This window comes from Macrobrachium rosenbergii, chromosome 54 (assembly GCF_040412425.1).
Source record: "Macrobrachium rosenbergii isolate ZJJX-2024 chromosome 54, ASM4041242v1, whole genome shotgun sequence".
In the NCBI taxonomy this organism is placed as follows: domain Eukaryota; kingdom Metazoa; phylum Arthropoda; class Malacostraca; order Decapoda; family Palaemonidae; genus Macrobrachium; species Macrobrachium rosenbergii.
In genome coordinates, this window is record NC_089794.1 from 21102603 (window position 1) to 21123236 (window position 20634).

At 36.4% G+C, this 20634-nt stretch overlaps 1 protein-coding gene across 1 annotated transcript in view; it reads left to right on the top strand.

Annotated features, from left to right (window-relative positions):
* LOC136834597 (corepressor interacting with RBPJ 1-like) overlaps positions 1–20634 on the top strand; it is a 34952-nt gene extending 14318 nt beyond the window's left edge. The window contains exon 4 of the mRNA XM_067097177.1: positions 20201–20634. Coding sequence (XP_066953278.1) covers positions 20201–20634 — 434 coding nt within the window. The remainder of the gene's footprint in view (positions 1–20200) is intronic.

A 20634-nucleotide genomic window follows, 5' to 3' on the forward strand; every position in this document is an offset into this window, starting at 1 on the left:
GTCCAAACATACATATGCACTAACTACTGCAGTTACAGGAATGTTTCGAACAGTTACATGATTACAGGAGCTTGAGTGGCCACGGCTACAATCCTTGTTTGACAATTAAGGAAGTTACACAGTGGAGTTATGGAATGGAATGGAATATAGAGTTTAGGCCAAAGGCCAAGCACTGGGACCTACGAGGTCATTCAGAGTAGGTAGGTTTTAAAGGTGTAAAAGGAGGAAAACCTCAGAGCAGTTGCACTTTGAAATAACTGTTAGGAGAGGGTGAATAGCAAGGTGGACGAAAGATAATATGAAAGGAGGTACAGTAAAAGGAGGGGTTGCGACTCACGGCCCAAGGGACGCTGCATAGAACCTTTAGTAATGCCTACAGTGGACCCAGCGAGGTGCACTGGTGGCACTATCCCCCCTACAGGGCACAACGGAGTTATGAACATTCACTGGTTCTTGCTATATAGATACAGTACTGGCTATATGGTACAAGCTAAAGCCTGCAGCCATAAAGATTGAGGGCTAAACTTTACCATAAAGCAACTTATTTATTGTTCATACAACATACAGTCTCATTCTTATGTTATTCATCATGACAATTAAAAGTAAACAAATTAACACAAATATTGTTCGTGTTCAGATGAAAAACATATTACATACTGTATAATGTAAAGCAGAAACCAACTACAGTCTAGCAAGATTCTTTGGGATTTGAGGTGTTCAGGATCAATAAAAACTTGGACTCAGAAGGAAACTAACAAGTTTTGAGTGGGGGAAAAAAAATTATTACTGTTTAATTTAAGTATGAAAACTTCATTCAAATGTGATTAGCATTTATTAATACAGAATACAACATATGTCTACACAGTGCAAGAGTAATGAGAAATACACAAAGACACATGAAGGATGCATGTTTGCTCAGCAGTCATGAAGGATGCAAAAGGTAAGGCTGTTTTGTATTTCACAAAGATAGGCCTATGCAGAAAATAATCAAATAAATATCACAGTACAATACATCCATTAGGGAAGCCCACAATACAATAATCACTGACAAGGCAACCTCTAAGCTATTATTAACAAAGAGTAAAATCTACATAATTAAGTGGACACTACGATCTTCTTCACTCACATAAACACTCCCACATTGCCAAACTGGCAAAATCCAATATAGTACAGCATTACAGTATCATCTGTAGCCTGGGAGTCCTCCGAATTGTTAATAAAACTTTTCTTAATGTTTAATAAACTAAATTGTTGCTTCTCAGCAAAATCTGCACAAAATGCTGCCCTCTCTACCTTCCTGAGTAAGAATACATTTCTACTATCCTTGCAATACTACATTTGGTAAGGAAAAACAATTCTTAATGGTTTTGAATTAACAGCAGAATAGTAATCCATTCACGGGAAAACAGACCTTTAGTAAACTATGAATATTTAATCCTGCCTTTAATGTGAAACAAAGAGCAATTCTCTTCAGATACTATTCCTGCCGTTGTATTGTTCACCTCAAAGAGGAGCTCTTTGCCACATCAGGCAACCTTTTAATGGACTTCTGTCTCCTTTCCAGCAACACCGTAGTCTCTCAGCATTTCAGATGTTTCGAAGGTCTAGCTTTCTGACGAGTGGCAAAATACAATAAGCAATAAGGACTCTATAGTACAGCCTCCGCTAAAAACATTCAGAATACCCTACGCTAATAATTTCATATAATTTCTAGCCTAACCTGAACTACACATTAGATTTTCCTTTCATTTCAAGAGATTTCTCTGCAAAATGCATAAATCCAAATGAGTAACCTAGGAACAAGCCATCATCTTAATGTAGCTGATAAGTAACAGATCTGGAGAGGTTCAGCTTTGATAAGCAAAGGGACCACTTTCAGACTGATAGTAGATAATCCCGTAACTGTTTCCTTCCCTCAACTGCTAGGGTTTATAATCTCATCCTGCGTTTACCTTCTGACTTACAATATCATATTTCTTTTTTTCAAGAGGCAGGTCTCCAGCTTTCTTCAGGTTTAAGCCCCAACCTCCTATCTTCTTTCCTTTCACCTCTTCTCAGTGCAAGACAGACAGTAACTTTAGTTCCCATGCAGTAGCCTTCAAACAGGTTGTTGAAAACAAGAAGTATAATCCAACTCTTTATTGTGGAAAATTATAAGAACTGGGAAGAAAAACTGACAAAGAAAAATTTGATTATTCCGTCTCTTGAAATACGGAAGATTCCTCTAATGAGTAAAGAAAACAGGAAAAAACTGACAATTCTGTCTCTTGAAATATGGAAGATTCCTCTTATGAGTAAAGAAAATAGGAAAAAACTGACAATTCTGTCTCTTGAAATATGGAAGACTCCTCTTATGAGTAAAGAAAACAGGAAAAAAAGGACAATTCTGTCTCTTGAAATATGGAAGATTCCTCTTATGAGTAAAGAAAACAGGAAAAAACTGACAATTCTGTCTCTTGAAATATGGAAGATTCCTCTTATGAGTAAAGAAAATAGGAAAAAACTGACAATTCTGTCTCTTGAAATATGGAAGACTCCTCTTATGAGTAAAGAAAACAGGAAAAAAACTGACAATTCTGTCTCTTGAAATATGGAAGACTCCTCTTATGAGTAAAGAAAACAGGAAAAAAGGACAATTCTGTCTCTTGAAATATGGAAGACTCCTCTTATGAGTAAAGAAAACAGGAAAAAACTGACAATTCTGTCTCTTGAAATATGGAAGACTCCTCTTATGAGTAAAGAAAACAGGAAAAAACTGACAATTCTGTCTCTTGAAATATGGAAGACTCCTCTTATGAGTAAAGAAAATAGGAAAAAACTGACAATTCTGTCTCTTGAAATATGGAAGACTCCTCTTATGAGTAAAGAAAACAGGAAAAAACTGACAATTCTGTCTCTTGAAATATGGAAGACTCCTCTTATGAGTAAAGAAAACAGGAAAAAAAGGACAATTCTGTCTCTTGAAATATGGAAGACTCCTCTTATGAGTAAAGAAAACAGGAAAAAAAGGACAATTCTGTCTCTTGAAATATGGAAGACTCCTCTTATGAGTAAAGAAAACAGGAAAAAACTGACAATTCTGTCTCTTGAAATATGGAAGATTCCTCTTATGAGTAAAGAAAATAGGAAAAAACTGACAATTCTGTCTCTTGAAACATGGAAGATTCCTCTTATGAGTAAAGAAAACAGGAAAAAACTGACAATTCTGTCTTGAAATATGGAAGATTCCTCTTATGAGTAAAGAAAACAGGGAAAAACTGACAATTCTGTCTCTTGAAATATGGAAGATTCCTCTTATGAGTGAAGAAAACAGGAAAAAACTGACAATTCTGTCTCTTGAAATATGGAAGACTCCTCTTATGAGTAAAGAAAACAGGAAAAAACTGACAATTCTGTCTCTTGAAATATGGAAGACTCCTCTTATGAGTAAAGAAAACAGGAAAAAACTGACAATTCTGTCTCTTGAAATATGGAAGATTCCTCTTATGAGTGAAGAAAACAGGAAAAAACTGACAATTCTGTCTCTTGAAATATGGAAGACTCCTCTTATGAGTAAAGAAAACAGGAAAAAACTGACAATTCTGTCTTTGAAATATGGAAGACTCCTCTTATGAGTAAAGAAAACAGGAAAAAAAGGACAATTCTGTCTCTTGAAATATGGAAGACTCCTCTTATGAGTAAAGAAAACAGGAAAAAAAGGACAATTCTGTCTCTTGAAATATGGAAGATTCCTCTTATGAGTAAAGAAAATAGGAAAAAACTGACAATTCTGTCTCTTGAAATATGGAAGATTCCTCTTATGAGTAAAGAAAATAGGAAAACACTGACAATTCTGTCTCTTGAAATATGGAAGATTCCTCTTATGAGTAAAGAAAATAGGAAAAAACTGACAATTCTGTCTCTTGAAATATGGAAGATTCCTCTTATGAGTAAAGAAAACAGGAAAAAACTGACAATTCTGTCTCTTGAAATATGGAAGATTCCTCTTATGAGTAAAGAAAATAGGAAAAAACTGACAATTCTGTCTCTTGAAATATGGAAGACTCCTCTTATGAATAAAGAAAATAGGAAAAAACTGACAATTCTGTCTCTTGAAATATGGAAGATTCCTCTTATGAGTAAAGAAAATAGGAAAAAACTGACAATTCTGTCTCTTGAAATATGGAAGATTCCTCTTATGAGTAAAGAAAACAGGAAAAAACTGACAATTCTGTCTCTTGAAATATGGAAGACTCCTCTTATGAGTAAAGAAAACAGGAAAAAAAGGACAATTCTGTCTCTTGAAATATGGAAGACTCCTCTTATGAGTAAAGAAAACAGGAAAAAACTGACAATTCTGTCTCTTGAAATATGGAAGACTCCTCTTATGAGTAAAGAAAACAGGAAAAAACTGACAATTCTGTCTCTTGAAATATGGAAGATTCCTCTTATGAGTAAAGAAAACAGGAAAATACTGACAATTCTGTCTCTTGAAATATGGAAGATTCCTCTTATGAGTAAAGAAAATAGGAAAAAACTGACAATTCTGTCTCTTGAAATATGGAAGAATCCTCTTATGAGTAAAGAAAATAGGAAAAAACTGACAATTCTGTCTCTTGAAATATGGAAGAATCTTCTTATGAGTAAAGAAAACGGGAAAATACTGACAATTCTGTCTCTTGAAATATGGAAGAATCTTCTTATGAGTCAAAAAAACAGGAAAAAACGGACAATTCTGTCTCTTGAATTAAGGAGGATTATCAGAATTGGACTGAGACAAAAAGAGATAGAAATATTAATGCTGCCTATTGATATAAGGAAAATTCCATTTAAAAAAAGCCAAAAAGCTGGCAATATCTACAAATATGGAAGATTATACAAATTTGGAATATTAAATAAAAAAATTTTGGGTTACCTCAAGAGAATTTCCAGTAAAGGGACTCAACTGCACAATACTGAGCTAGCTGAAACATCTAAATTTTCTAAGAGACAAAAGAACAAAGAAACATAAAAATAAGGCTGTATGAAAAGAACGCCACCAAATACACAACAGAACCCCTATCCATTCTCCGCAGGGACCAAATAAGAGTAATTGCACAACAACAATAATCGTCCACATCAGAGGCTATCAAAAATATATCAAAAGTGGAAGATGAGGGTAGGATTACGGACACTTGCTTTCCTTCTCGAGCGTGCGTCCTATAGGTACAATAATACTAAGAACAATGAGTTATCTTGCAAGACTTAGGGAGCTTAAAACCTATGCATAATCACAAAACAGAAGTACCTTCCACAATTTCTTTGTGCCTTGAATATTGACGTTATTACAAAATTGATTTATATGAAAGGGATGAAAAGTAAAGCAAAGACAATAGTAGACCAAAGGCTTAAGCTTCAAATCTTTTCTCGTTCCAGCCACATAGCCTACTCTTTTCTGATAAATACATACGAGCGTGTGACAGGTTAAGTCATGCTATTCACACCTATTTCCTGCATTTTATGGAAAATTAGGCAATGAAATGTACAACAAATAAAACAATACCAAGCGGACAATACATTATAAGTTATGTATATGTTCTGCCCAAATGCAGCCTATAACATCCTGTCTTCTTTATCTCATCTACATACAATGTAAGCTACATTGAGCCTTTAAAAAAATTAACCAACAATGTAAGCACATTGAGCCTTTAAAAAAATTAACCAATTTAATATTCAAAGCATAACTGACTAGTGCACTGTACAGCATCTATGCTTTTCTTCCAAAATGCATTTTCGGTACAATATTCTACTGTAAACATAAAGGCCTTGAAAATCATTAATTTCATTTATAAATCTTCAATTCTGAACTCAGGGAATTCCACCATACAAGTAGAAACATGCTTTACGGGGTGAATATTAGGTTACGGATATCTAGTATCTACAAATATTTGTTCCCAGTCTACGGTAAGCTGACTATTGGGTTAGTTGTCAGGTGCAAAGTATAAATAAACATGTAATATTCCATTTGCTTCAAATACATTTTTGATATTCAGTTTACGTATCGCACATGAACTATTGAGGGCTATAACTTTATTATTATTACTATTACTATTATTATATGTTCATTCTTCTGGAACAAAACAACGCTATGAATATGAATGAGTATACTGTACTGTACATGTAGTGTACTTAATACAGTAAATATTTTTAAAGATAAAAAGTTAAAAAGGCTAGAAAATATGCACGCAACAGAAAGTGTGCCTGAGTTTTCTCTCTAGCAATACAACTACTGTAGATTATGCTCTACTGCTTGCTATGAATTGTATACAGTATCTACTGCTTGCTATGAATTATATAGAGTGCACCACGTTACCAACAGTAACTTACATCAATGACTTAATGGGTTACTTTCTCATAAAGTAATCATTCAATAAACCAATAGTGATTGAGTGATTGATTATGAATTTACGTCTTGAAGACCAAGCGCCGGAACCCATCAGGATTATTCAGCGCTGTAATGAAGGTGAAATATATAAATTAATGATATGGATGCACGGACTCTGAAAAATCCTTCCTAGACACTCACATCGAGAGAAAGTTACACCTGAAGTAAATTGTGCATGCCTTGAATTATGTAGCCTTTGTCTGGGAAAGCGTGAAATACAAACTAAAGAATGCAGTCCACATACGGCATATTACTCAGTCCAGCAGTCAGTAAGACTACACTCAGTAGGCAATAAGGCATGCTTTTGCCACCTCCTCTCATAAAAAATAATGTCCTGAATCTAAACCATATTTCTCCAGCCAGGCAGATAGACCAGTCTCATCAACTGCATGTCAAGTATGCTGACGTGTGTGTCCGAGGTCTTCCTCAGCAAACCTGTAGAATCTCTGATCCATATCAGTGTCCTCTAATAGAAAACTTCACATGTTTTCCTCGAGTGCTCTGCGTAACTGTGCTCTGTGGCAGCTGCCCAACTGAACATGGCTAAAATGTTATTTCTCACTACTGTTCTACCTTCCAGTCATTGTTGAACTCACGAACTGTAACTGCCTCCAACAAAAATAAGCACCATTAGAGGCCACTGGCAGCATAAATTTCATCCTAATCGGCATGTTCATAAAGAGAAGTAGCATTTTTAAGGAGCAAGCAGCAAATTAGGTAGTCATCCGTCTTCCCGTTATCAGCTTGACCACAATGCACCTAATGTTCCTATCAAAGTATAAGCAAAACTGCTACAAGAAAAATCCCCATTACAGTACTATATGATACTTTACTTTGATTTGCGTAGTCATGCATGCTGCCACTCCAGTCATAGACATATTTATCTAGTGTTTGCATTAGGAAGCTAGCATAGTGTCAGCAAACTTCCTTAAAATTAATGAAATTTAAATCACAGATGGTTAGCCATGACTTACAGAGATTTGTACACAATGACAGAGTGAAAGCAATTTATGATTGCCGAGGTGCTGCAAAGTAGGTGGATTAAACACACAGTTTAGATGACACTTGGTCTGCAATGCATTCCATGAAGAATCAGGAACAAAATCTCACCAAGTTCCAATGCATCCCGTAATGCAGTTACAATGAGGAAAGCCCTATTCTGCAAGGATAATATCCAAGGGGACACAACTGAAAATGAGTAAGTTTGCACGACAACGGAGGATCTTTTGTCTTCAGTACTTTGATGGACAGCTGTAGCACTTCCCTAGTAACTAAGAATACAAAAAAAAAAAAAAAAAAATGGCCTAGGGAGACTGCTCAAGTCTTCATGCATGATCAAGTTATTCTGTCACGGAGAGAGGTGCGACTCTCAACCTTGTCTTCAATGTTAACAAAACTGGGGACTTCAAAAAGCCTGTTTCCCTAAACTACTCAAGTGAAGGCTCTCACATATTATGTACCATGGCAGACACAGATCAAAAACCTCTTGTTCAAGGTTTTTTCAGCATGAGACTGTTTCTGCAAAGGCATGGACTATGAATGATATTCACTCAAGGCACTTCCTTAACTATGCCCTTCCATCAAATTTTTCAACAAAGGGAGTAAGACCCATCATCTCTTCAAAAAGCAAATTACTTGTCACCTGTTTCTTCCTTACATTTGATATAAATGATAATTCCTGTTACAAATCACATCCAATGTCATGTCTAGAAATTATGTAAATACAGTTCTGGAGACTGACATCAGAGAAAAGAGGACATTGCAAAACACAGACATGTGCAATAATGCAATTTAATTAATACTGTATGTGGAAAGACCTGATGAAGCACAGAAACTGCCTGACTGGAAGGGAATGAGAAGTATGAAATATGTTAGATCAGAAAAATGTATCATGGTATAACACATTGTCCAATAATGTACACATAAAGAAAAAGATAACATCAACTCAGCAATAGCCCGTAAGATGGCAGTGGTTTGCTATTTCATACATCACAACACAACTGACTGAACGAGCAGACTAAACCACGATGTATGACATACTATAACAACACGTTCATTAGATTTAAAATCTGATATTTCTGCATAAGGGGTGAACCTCTAAAATATACCATTTCTTTGCACCCAGCCACATTGATTTTTCTCTCTTATCATTTATCCATTCCCTTTGCCTTTTTAATATATAAACTGTAAGCTGGACAGGTTTACATGCTTCTGTTGTCATTTGTCACTCTGGTATTGTAGCCCATCACTGGACTGAAAGCCATTATTTTATTTACATTGTCTGTCGGTCAAAACACTTCACCCACTTTTCAAGTGTCCATTTAACTTGTTCCTCTGCATTTTATCCTAGTTTGCCTTTTCATATGACTTGATGAGTCTTCCAACTCCTCAATCTTCAAAACATCATGTTCCACCGTCCTCACACTGTTGGACTGTGGAACAGCCTCCCAGAGGGTGTCGTGAAATTGGAACTTCAGAAGTTCAAGCGAAAATGTAATGCATCATTATTCTAATACTAGTCTTCTTGCATTTTAATACATTTTTACCTATTTATCCATTTATTAATTTTTTTTTAATAAGTGGGATCTCTTCTTTCTGTATTTCACTTTACTTCCCTCTTACATCTTCCTAATGAACACGATATTCTTTGGAAGCTTGAATTTCAAGTCAGTGGCCCCTGTGGTGGGCTTGTTCCATATGAATAGATTTCATCTACTGAATAATAATAATAATAATAATAATAATAATAATAATAATAATAATAATAATAATAATAATAATAATAATCTTCAGTGCGACCTCCCAATATCAAATTAAAGAATCCTTTGCTTCCAACCTGTCTTGCTCTTTGGAAGATTTTCTTGAAATCAATGGGCAATTTCTTCAACAAATTCTTTCAGCATGCCTTTATTGCTTCTGGTTTTAATTCATCCATTGCTCCTTAGGTGACAGTTACTTCATCAGCAACTGTGAATACTTTCCAGCGGTCCATAATTTCAACTTCGCAATCTGCATCAAGGGCTGCTCCAACCTTCTTGAGTAACCGCTAGGTGAATTAGGTCACGACACACCTAATGATGTCCTGGCAGAATGTAACTGATGAGCGAAGCTGTGTTCCGTGGGAAAATTACCTTTCATTTTCAGTCCTCACTGACTGCAGATGGCAGGGTGCAAATTCTGTATGCAGTAAAACCTTAAATGTACTTTTCCCCTTCAAGGATGAAGTATGTAATCAGTTAATAATATTGCCATAACCCTTGCTGTGGAGTGGTATAGCCAGAAAGCAAGGAGTTACCTCTTTCTTTTTATTTGTGTGTGTTTGCCTGCACGTGTGTGTGTGTGTGTGTGTGTGTGTGTGGATACTTGGCATAGCTGACAACTGTTTCGCACATATGTGGGCTTAGTGTCCTTTCGGACATCTTTTTCTAGCAGTCCTGTTTTGCCACAATTAAAAACTTGCATATGATAGTAAACTCCTCTCAATTATTATTATTATTATTATTATTCAGAAGATGAACCCTATTCATATGGAACAAGCCCACCAAAGGGGCCACTGACTTGTAATTCAAGCTTCCAGAGAATATGGTGCTCACCAGCAAGTAAGAGAAGGTAAAAAGAAATGAGAAAGAGGAGATCTCAATTATTAAAAAGATATAATACATTAATAATATTAATAGATAAAAATACATTAAAATGCACGGAGAATAGCATTAGGGCAGTAATCCATTGCAACTTTGCTTGAACTTTTGAAGTTCCAATTGCACACCATCCTTGCTACTTGTTACCTCTGCCTGCATCTTACTTGTCAGTAATGCAACCTCTCAATTAGCTTCATACTCTTCACATCATACGTATTTCTGAACCTATACAACTGCACCTTGTTTGCAGTGAATGGCTCTGGGAACCTTTTGGTTCGCTGTTTTGACAGTCTTCATGAAGACTTAAGGGTTTTTGCCGTATCACAATATTATCAATGGCCACCATTTCTTTATTTGAATTTTCAACCCAGATTTTTAAAGCCTTTATCACCCTCAACAAACCCTTATCAGGCACAATTAACATTACTCTTGGAGCCTGCGGTGCAACTCACCATACAGCAAGCTTTCTCACAACCTGAAGACTTATTCTTACCATACTGTCCAGTGTCCTTTGCCTCTTTTGCTTTACCTATCTTATCAGGAAGTTTTAGTTTCTAAGAGGAAGCACTAAATGCTTTCTTACTGCCTTAAAAGTATCATCATCAATACTCTTACTCTTGCAATTAACAAAGGAAGGTGAATCTACAGATCTTAGCCCCACAAAAAAAACAAGTAAAAAATGTACCAAAGTTTCTTTGGCGCAATAGAGTTTTCTGTACATCATATAATCAAAGCCACCAAAAATAGATTTATCTTTCGGTAGTTTCAGTATAATGCTGTATGAGCCTCAGCCCATGAAACTTTAACCATGGGCTGGTGGTGGCCTATCCTATATCATTGCCAGAAGCACAATTATGGTTAACTTTAACCTAAAATAAAATTAAAACTACTGAGGCTGGAGGACTGCAATTTGGTAGGTTTAATGATTGGAGGGTGGATGATCAACATAGCCTCAGTAGTTTTTAAGATGAGGGCGGACAGAAAAAAGCGCGGACAGACAGACAAAACCGGCACAATCGTTTTCTTTTCAGAAAACTAAAAAAGAGGGCTCCTGTATTAAGAACTTCTCATGTTTTAGGGGGAAGTAACTTTTAACTAAATTTGATTATACTATCATCACTGATGCTCCGGGCTTCTCTGCCTAGCAAATTAGCATTTTATGAAGACTGTGGCCAGCAGAAGCTCTTGCCTGCATGATAGTTGCTGCTGCTTAACATTAACCTCTGTCTAATCCCTTCCACAGTCCTTAAGTTAAATCCTTCTGGAAAAGAATATTTCCTGTCCTATTTATTTTTTCCCATTCTCTCAATTTACTCCATGGTAGCCATAACTATTAATGGGTCAAGGCTGGCTGGTGAAAACTTTAGATGTCTAAAATTCTTGCCAAACCAACTGAATTCCTCATATACTTCTCTTCACATTATCACAAGTGAAGGGGATACTGAAACGCACCCTCTGGTCCTTTTATCTTAAGCTGTAGCCTATCTTTCACAGGCCTGGATTTCAGTTCCCTGGTACTAAAAGAACATTCCAGTATAAATGCCTTTATACTTCTTGGATCTACAATTTCATGATGATTACTCATATATCCAATTTTGTTTATTGTCACTAATACAGTATCGTACATTACATTCATTTCTTTCTCAGTCATTTTCCATTATCATGTTTGGTCTTCATGTATGCAACACTTATCAATGATCTCTGTGTCACATTCTTATAATGTATAGTGGACCGCGGCCTATTCGCGGCTACACCTACTTGCGGATTTCTCTGGGGAACATATATACACATTCTTCTTCATTTTAGCGTGCTTTTTCCACATTATTCATGGAAAATTCGCTTATTTGCAGTATTTTTCATAGAGAAATATTCACATATTACTGTATTTTCATATTTTTGTGACTAAATGCACTTTTTTTCATAAAACTATTTAAATATTCTGGTATAAGCATTTTTAGAGGGCATTTAGTGTTTTGAGCTATCAAAATATGCAGTTATAAGCATTTTTAGAGGGTTGTCAAGTATTCGCGGATTTTAGCTATTTGCTGGGGGTGGTGGTACTCATTCCCCGCAAATACCTGGGGTCGACTGTACAGTAAGCCCCTGTATTCGCGTTCTCACGATTCACGGACTCACCACTCATGGATTTCTCTGTGGAACATATCTACCCATTCTTCGTGGAAAGTTCGCCCATTCAAGGTATTTTTCACTGAGAAATATTCACTAATTACTGTATTTTTGTATCATTTTCATGAATAAATGCACTTTTTGTGATAAAAGTATTAAAATACTCAAGTATAAGCATTTTCAGAGGGTTTTTCTTGTGTTTAAATTACCAAAATAGGCAGTTCTAAGAGTTTTTTAGAGGGTTTTAAGTATTCGCGGATTTTAGCTATTTGCGGGGGGGGTATGCATCCCCCGCAAATACGGGGGGTTTACTGTATTGTGTTTCCCACTCAGAATCACAACCATACAAGACTGAGGAAATTGAGAAGTCTACCCCTTAAGCAACACACTTTCTATAAAACGCAGTTATTTCTTTGTATATGCTCATCATCACACTATTTCATTATTGCATTCTGTCCATCTCTTGAATCAGCTTTGCCATAACTAGTGCTAATAGTAACATGACTTGTTACTTTTTATACTGACAGCCTAAATTCTCTACTACTTTTGTGCCGAAGTCCCTTCTCTACTCTTCTCCACAAGGCACTTAAGCCTCAGGTGAAGCTTTTCTTGCTATTAATTACACATACTATATTCTGCCTTTATGTATTGTTATTACTTATATACAGGACAAGCTTAAACAAAATTGGATACATGAAGCTGAGAAAGTTTCCTTTGTTCTCTATTCACTCTCCAGAAGTAAAAATTTTAAGTTTAATTACAAACTTCTATTCACTTTCCAGAAGTAAAAATTTTAAGTTTTAATTACAATCTTAAAAACTTCCCAGCTTTTATGGCAGCCTAACATGGAGATGAACAGGTATATCCCCCAAAATGAAATGGAAGCTTTAGGGAGCATCCAATGTCGACAATGACAATAAAGAGACATTTACAAGGCTTTTACAATCTCATTAGGTAGGGTAAATGAACCATGTCAACAGGAAATGTCAATTATACTGCGCTGATTATACAGTACCATAAGCAAATTCATGTAACAAGGTACATAAACGCCTTAGACTACATGAAATGTGAGGTCACAATTGCCCACTTATGTGAATCACAACAAGTGACAGCCAACTTCATTACCATTCAAGACATGCTTTTGGTTCATTAAAAAAATATGCCTGTTACATATTCAGATGGCGTAATGGTTGTCCCATCCACTAAAATATCTCTTGCTCCAACGGCAAGTGCAACTTCTGCTCAAACTGCCGTATTAAATAGCATTTGGGAAGGGTTATAAAAGCAACTTCTTCACAGACATACACATACATACTTGCACAAAGGCTGAGATTGGATCTTAATAGCATTCCTTTCAACAGAGTATCTAGAGCCTCCCTTTCAATAGAGTATCTACAGATCTTTTTTTCCTTAATCATTTGCTCTTGCTGTAATGTTTATATAGGCTATATATAGCCGAGTACAGTACTGTAATATACACTGATGCCTGACTGTAATTTCTCTTTTGTATCTTACCAATCTTTGGACTTCTATAGTATGAAAATTTGCTTAGCAAACTAATGACCATTTTGGAGACTTCCATACTCAATTGTGCATAGTGGGAAGTGTTTCCAACTCTCACAAAAACCAATGGAATGGAATATATAGTGTTTAAGCCAAAGGCCAAGCACTGGGACCTATGAGGTCATTCAGCGCTGGAAAGGAAACTGAGAGTAGGTGGAAAGTTGTAACAGGAGGAAAACCTTGCAATTGCACTAAGCAATAATTGTTAAGAGTTGACAGCAAAATGGAAGAAAGATAATATGAATGGAGGTACAGTAAAAAGAATGAAAAGGTTTACAGCTAAGGGCCGAAGGGACGCTGCAAAGAACCTTTAGATATGCCTACAGTGCACCCCATGAGGTGCACTGACGGCACTAACCCCCCTATGGAGCAAGAAAACCAATGACAGTTGCAAAAATACATCTACTTCACTTTCATTGCCTTTGTGCCTCATTAAGAACTACTAGTCCACTTGCACCAGACCACTAAGGTTTGTTACAACTTTCAGTGATAATTGGCAATTTTCAGCAGCAAAGGGATCAGGCGCACAAGTAACCCTTTCACTTTGAGATAATTTGTATAGGAACATTCATTAATAATAGTGGCAGCGCAATGACAAACAAGTCAGCAAATTTTATACATACAAATATGCCCGGTAGCATATAAAGTCTTACTTGCCCAGCAACCTCAGACTTATCTGCCACTCATTTGCAAGCTTTTTGAAACCTGTTATCATTCTGCAAATCTCCTGTGCCCAACATTCCTCATAATATATGGGGAAGAAGGCATCGTGCTTACCCCAAACAAAAAATGGGAAAAAGCATGTTAAAAGAGGAAGAAGATGGACTTCATGCAACAAGCTGTAGTTGCAATGCCAAATTTACATGCACAAGCACTCAATTCCTCATACATTATCCAATCTACTGAATGTTTTCCATACCTGTACTATTAAATTTTCCCTGGTCAGGCCAAAACTTATCCTCACCCATACTTTTTCTGTCACACATGAAAGTACCATATGCCCAGATCTATCAGATATATATGTGCTTAAACAAGGGAAGGGGTAGAGAAATCTACCTTTTGTAAACTTCTACACCATGACCATCCATATGGAAACCTCAAATCTCTCAGTGAAACACAAGATGCAGCAGACACAAGGATTTCAACACCTTACAGTTGAAACTACTACCTGCAATCATTGTGCACATAAAACAAGGATTACCAGAATGCATTTTCTTATGTGATCCACCAAAGTCTAGTTTCACACGATTACAAAGCTTGTTTAAATTACAGAATATACAGTACATTCATTCATCCTGTGTTGACAGCAAACTAACTGCACAGTTAAATAGCTTCGGCCATTCTGTACGGGAATGTTATTATATCCAGGTCAAAATGGAGGTTATTTATATTCAGTCTTAACTGGATCTATCATCTGACTCCATCATAACTCTAGCCTTTCAATTTTTCCATACATAATTAATGAACATCTGAACAGGCAGTCTCCTCCATAGTCATCTGTGCACTGAATAACATTTTACCTCCTTCCACTGTTTCAGGTATTTTGGTTATTGTCTATTTTCCTTTCCATTTCTTTGTACAATTTTACAACTTACAACCACCCATTCATTGCAACTACGCTAACTTTCCATTTGGATGAAAAAGTTTATTTACCTTTTATTGGTTAAATATATTTTCTCGATACTACAGTATATGAGCCTTGTCGTACTTTGAGTCTCTTGCATACTATATTATCTTTGTACATTAAAAAAAATTCTGTATATTAGCCTTGATATTTATTATTGTATAATAAAATATACACAGTACACATAGATTAGGTAATGGGATATACAGTAAGTATATATATATATATATATATATATATATATATATATATATATATATATATATATATATATATATATATATATACCATTACTTTCTGTTACTTCTTTCAAATGAATAGGGTTCCCCCTTCTGAATAGTAATAATAATATATATATATATATATATATATATATATATATATATATATATATATATATATATATATATATATATATATATATATATATATATATATATATATATATATATATATATATATATATATATATATATATAAATTCTGTATCAGTAAAGCACCATATATTGCATATACAGTCCTTGGCTAACAACAGAATCAACTAAGCAACCATCGAAAAAAGTTTTCTTTCAAAGACATGTACATTTCATATCGAGTTCAGTGCAGCCTTGCTTTGCAAAAAAAAAGGAAAAAAAATTCAAGAGCACCACAATCACAACACTGAGGGAAAGGGGGAGGGGGAGGGAGGAAGAAGGGGGGGGGGATTTCTCTCAAAGCTTCCTTTCCCTGCAAGACCTGTCACAGGACCAGATGATCACAGGAAGAGACATATGGTAGGTGGGAACTGGCACCAGATGGGAATTCAGATAGATGAGTGGCAATAACTCGAAATACCAGCAACTCAATCCAGGTAAAACCTGATGTCATGATGTTAACAATGTTGTGATAAAATCCATAATTATATAGTAAACTACATTAATATGAATTGATACGTAAAATATAAAAGCAAAGACTTTCGAACACCTGACCAGTGTTCTCCATTAGTGTTCACGTTAAAATACCTTTGACATAGACACTGATGAGGAACACCGTTCAGGTGTTCTAGAGTCTTTGCTTTTATATTTTACATAGGAATATAATTTACTACATAATAGTGGATTTTTATTACACAATGTTAACAATGCTGTTGCCTCCAAGGATCCCTATAACCAATACTGTATGTTTGTCCACTTTCTTCATCGTATTACTTGAATCTTCTATGGTATGTCCTGCCTTTCACTTTTGTTTTTTCTGAGGAGTCAATATGTGTATGTAGCATGCCTTATGGGGCACACTATAAAGGGAGCTGATGCATTCACCATCTTTTGTGGTTCCTTTTGGCAGTGTTAAAGTTACAAGCTAAGTCTTTAGCTACGTTACCTCACTCAAACACATACGTAATCTACGACTCTGAATCAGAGGTCCTACTGCACACGGCAAGAGACACAACTAAACACATGTATCTGGCGGTCTTTGGATTCAAAATGTCAAAATATGACACCCTGGTCTTAATCCAGCATGCTAATATGACTCCAGTTATCAATTTTCCCACTGGCCAGCCTAGTGTACAGAAGTTTTAATTAGGTTATTACTTCAGCTGAACTGTGAAATAACCGAATGACCTTCCAATAACCTTAGTCTTACATAATACACTAACTGAAACATTGGTACACATAAAAATTAAACAAACTTACATCAGCATCCCAACCTTACTAAACTAAACAAAATTACTATACAGGTAATAGTCTAGCCATCCAAACTGGTGTAATTATGCAAGTTGTTATGTAAATATTCCACAAGTCATCTTACTCGTACAGCAGGAGGAACTGAAACAAATTCCTTACGATGAACAAATGAATTAGACCTTATATTATACAATCTGTTCCCAAGTTTACGAGACGAGTACTTCAGCTATAAAGTACCCTCCAAACATTGCCTTAGCTTTCCGGATAGCCACAACATTTGCTATATAGGTATGCAAATATATACCCCTTTCCTCTTATTACATTTATTATATTATCATTTTATTCTGTGGAGGCTCAATTTGCAAGTCAATGGCCTTTTAGGTTCCTAAGTGAACTTCTGCTCACTTTGCATACTATTACACACTCCCTTAGCCTGCTTGTTCTTCACTGATTATTAAGCATCAACTATGGTAACATGAAGACATTGCTTGACCTTCAGTAGGTAACATGCACTTGCAAAGGTATGGGGGTTTTTTGACACACATTTTGTGTTTTCAGTTGAAAAACTGATTTAATTACAGGGTCTCTTTCGCATTAAACTGAATCACATCCAGCATCTGTGATTAACCTCATGGTGCATCACATTTACATAATCCCACTGCCTGTTGCCTAACCCACCTTCCTCAGTCCAACAGCTTAGTTACAGCCTACATCTATGTATAATGGTAGACTTCCAGTAGCAGAAAACCATGGCCTTCCTAACCTGTATAATTTTCTTACATAGTTGCTGTTCATTGTAATAATGTAATACTTTAATTTTTTGCCACAAACGTAAACTTGTATTTTTTCAACTACTTGGCCCACATTTTACACATTTCTGATCATTACTGCTGGTGCTAATCACTTGTTTTGGTTTCCCCAGTCCTCTGTATGCTTTTTTTTTTTTACAGAAGCGGGGGGGGAATACCAATAACAAGGATACTGTACGTACATTAATGGTCTAAAATGTATAAACCAAAGGCTAAGCTGTCAGAAAAATACGTTTGGTTAAGCTGTCAGAAAAATACAAGGTTAAGGTCAACAATCAGTATCGATCACCAAATGTTATAACGAACAAGTATATAACAAAATCAGTTACTGTACAGGGATGACTCTAACCTTGACTCCATAAACTAAACCTAACCTAGGGTGCCAGGCCATAGCTGGCCCGATATCAAGGGGCTTCCCCTCCCTTGACACTACCTGAAACTAACCTTGGCCTCTGCAAGTTACAAAATAAAGGAATGTATCCTAACCTAACCTTACCTTCCCCAACCTAAGGAGCCGGATCCTACCTCACTCGGTGGAACGCCCTAACCTAACCCTTCTGAGGAAGGGATTAATTCCAGATGGATAAAGAACTGTCTTCTGTCTTTTTGTCTCCAAGATTAACAGATTCACCATCAGTCATTCTTACGCATTACGCAGCCATTGTTAAACTGAATAACCTGGCCTATAACAAATAGTGAAAAATGGATCGTCTGAAAATATCCATGAACTTCGCCAGACACTGTGAAGTTCTTTTCAGCTGAAAAGTTACCCAAGTTACACAACAGAATACAAAAAATGATTGCAAAAGTGCTTTTGTAAAATCTACAAGCATTTAAACCTTCCAAAACCATGTCCAAGACGTAGCCAAACACTTTACACACAACGAAAGTGGACTTAGAATACCATGAAAGTCTTCCTAATTTCAATGGCATATACATAACTTAATATTCACTTGCCCCCTCATATATTCTATAGAAAAGGATAAATAACTATCATTCAACCATTTGCAATGTTGATTTTGTGTTGGCAAAGAATTAAAAGCAGGCAACCCTATTCTTCTACTAAATCTCCGTACAGGTAGATATCACTGTACATTGTCTCTTGGGGTATTGCGCAAGCCTTAGACAGGATGTCCAACAGGATGCCAAGCATGACAATTGCAATGCTTTGACCTCAGTAAGTGTTAGGTGAAGAAAAAAAAATTAAGATTTCAGGATTTAGCAAGCCTATGGTAGGATGTCTCTTTGATATGGATACTGGGAAGGCCTAGATAATTATGAATACCCTCGCCCACATGACCAATGGAATTCGAATACGCTGACGAAACCAAGCAAGCCTGAACAAATAAAATAAATACAATTCAAGCCTTAGCATGCCTTCGGAGGATGTTTATTTAGAACAGGATTAAGGATGATAATAAATGGGCCTATATATTAAAATGGGCGTTAAGTATACGTTAGTTTTACCAGTTGCTAAGGATAATAAATACGCCTGTATATATATCAAAATGGGCATTGTTGAGGATCATAAACACGCCAATATAGCCTATGTCAAAATGGGCATTGTTAAGGATAATAAATAGGCCTATATATATCAAAGAGGGCATTGTTAAGGATGATAGTAAATAGGGCAATATATATTAAAATGGGCATTGTTAAGGATGATAATAAATAGGCCTAATATATCAAAATGGGCACTGTTAAGGATAATAAATAGGCCTATATATATCAAAAGGGCATTGTTAAGGATGATAATAAATAGGCCTATAGACATCAAAATGGGCATTAAGGATAAAATATGCCAATATATCTCAAAATGGGCATTGTTAAGGATATTAAATAGGCCTAACATATCAAAATGGGCATTGTTAAGAATAAATAGGCCTATATATATCAAAAAGGGCATTGTTAAGGATGATAATAAATAGGCCTATACATAGCAAAACGGACACTGTTAAGGATATTAAATGAGCCTATGTATACCAAAATGGGCATTGTTAAGGATAATAAATAGGTCTATATATATCAAAATGGGCATTAAGGATGATAATAAATAGGCCTATATAAACCATAATGGGCACTGTTAATAATGGTAGGCCTATATATATATAAAAATGGGCACTGTTAAGCATAATAAATAGGCCTATGTATACCAAAATGGGCATTGGGGTATTGCATACCTAAAGTGACCCTAATTAAAAAAATAGGTCGGCCTTAGGGACGGGGGGTGGGGTAGGGGAATAGCTATAGGAGTCTGACCTGAGCTACCTAAAGCAAGGCATGACAAGACCATACCCCTGGGTATTTGGGAAGCCTGTGGGTAAGCTAATAAAGACCTAATAACAGTCAATTAAGAAGACACATTCCCGAAGCTCCTGTGCAGAGGACAGACAGGCTACCCTTAGCAACAACAACAGGGGCACGGGGCACCTGTGCCCCGATCACTGTCACCCAGCGTTACGTCAACCCGACGGGGGAAACGGAACGGGACGGCGATCGTCTTTCAATGCCCCTGCCCAAATGGCCATGCCCGACCGTGAGAAAACCAATGCCCAGCGATGACACCGTACAAGAAGACATAGCAGGTGGTTGTAGTGTTCACACAGGGAGGGAGCGAGTCGGGGGGGGGACGTTACCCCCTTACCCTAATGCCAGAGGGGCGATGATGGGATCCCCCTCCTTGAACAATGCCCCCCCACCTCTGCCCGTCCTCCTCCAACATGCCCCTTTACCCAGTACCACGAACACAATTCCAAAACTGCTTCGCCCCCCCCCCTCTCGGGACCTCCTCGCCTCCTTCCCCTAA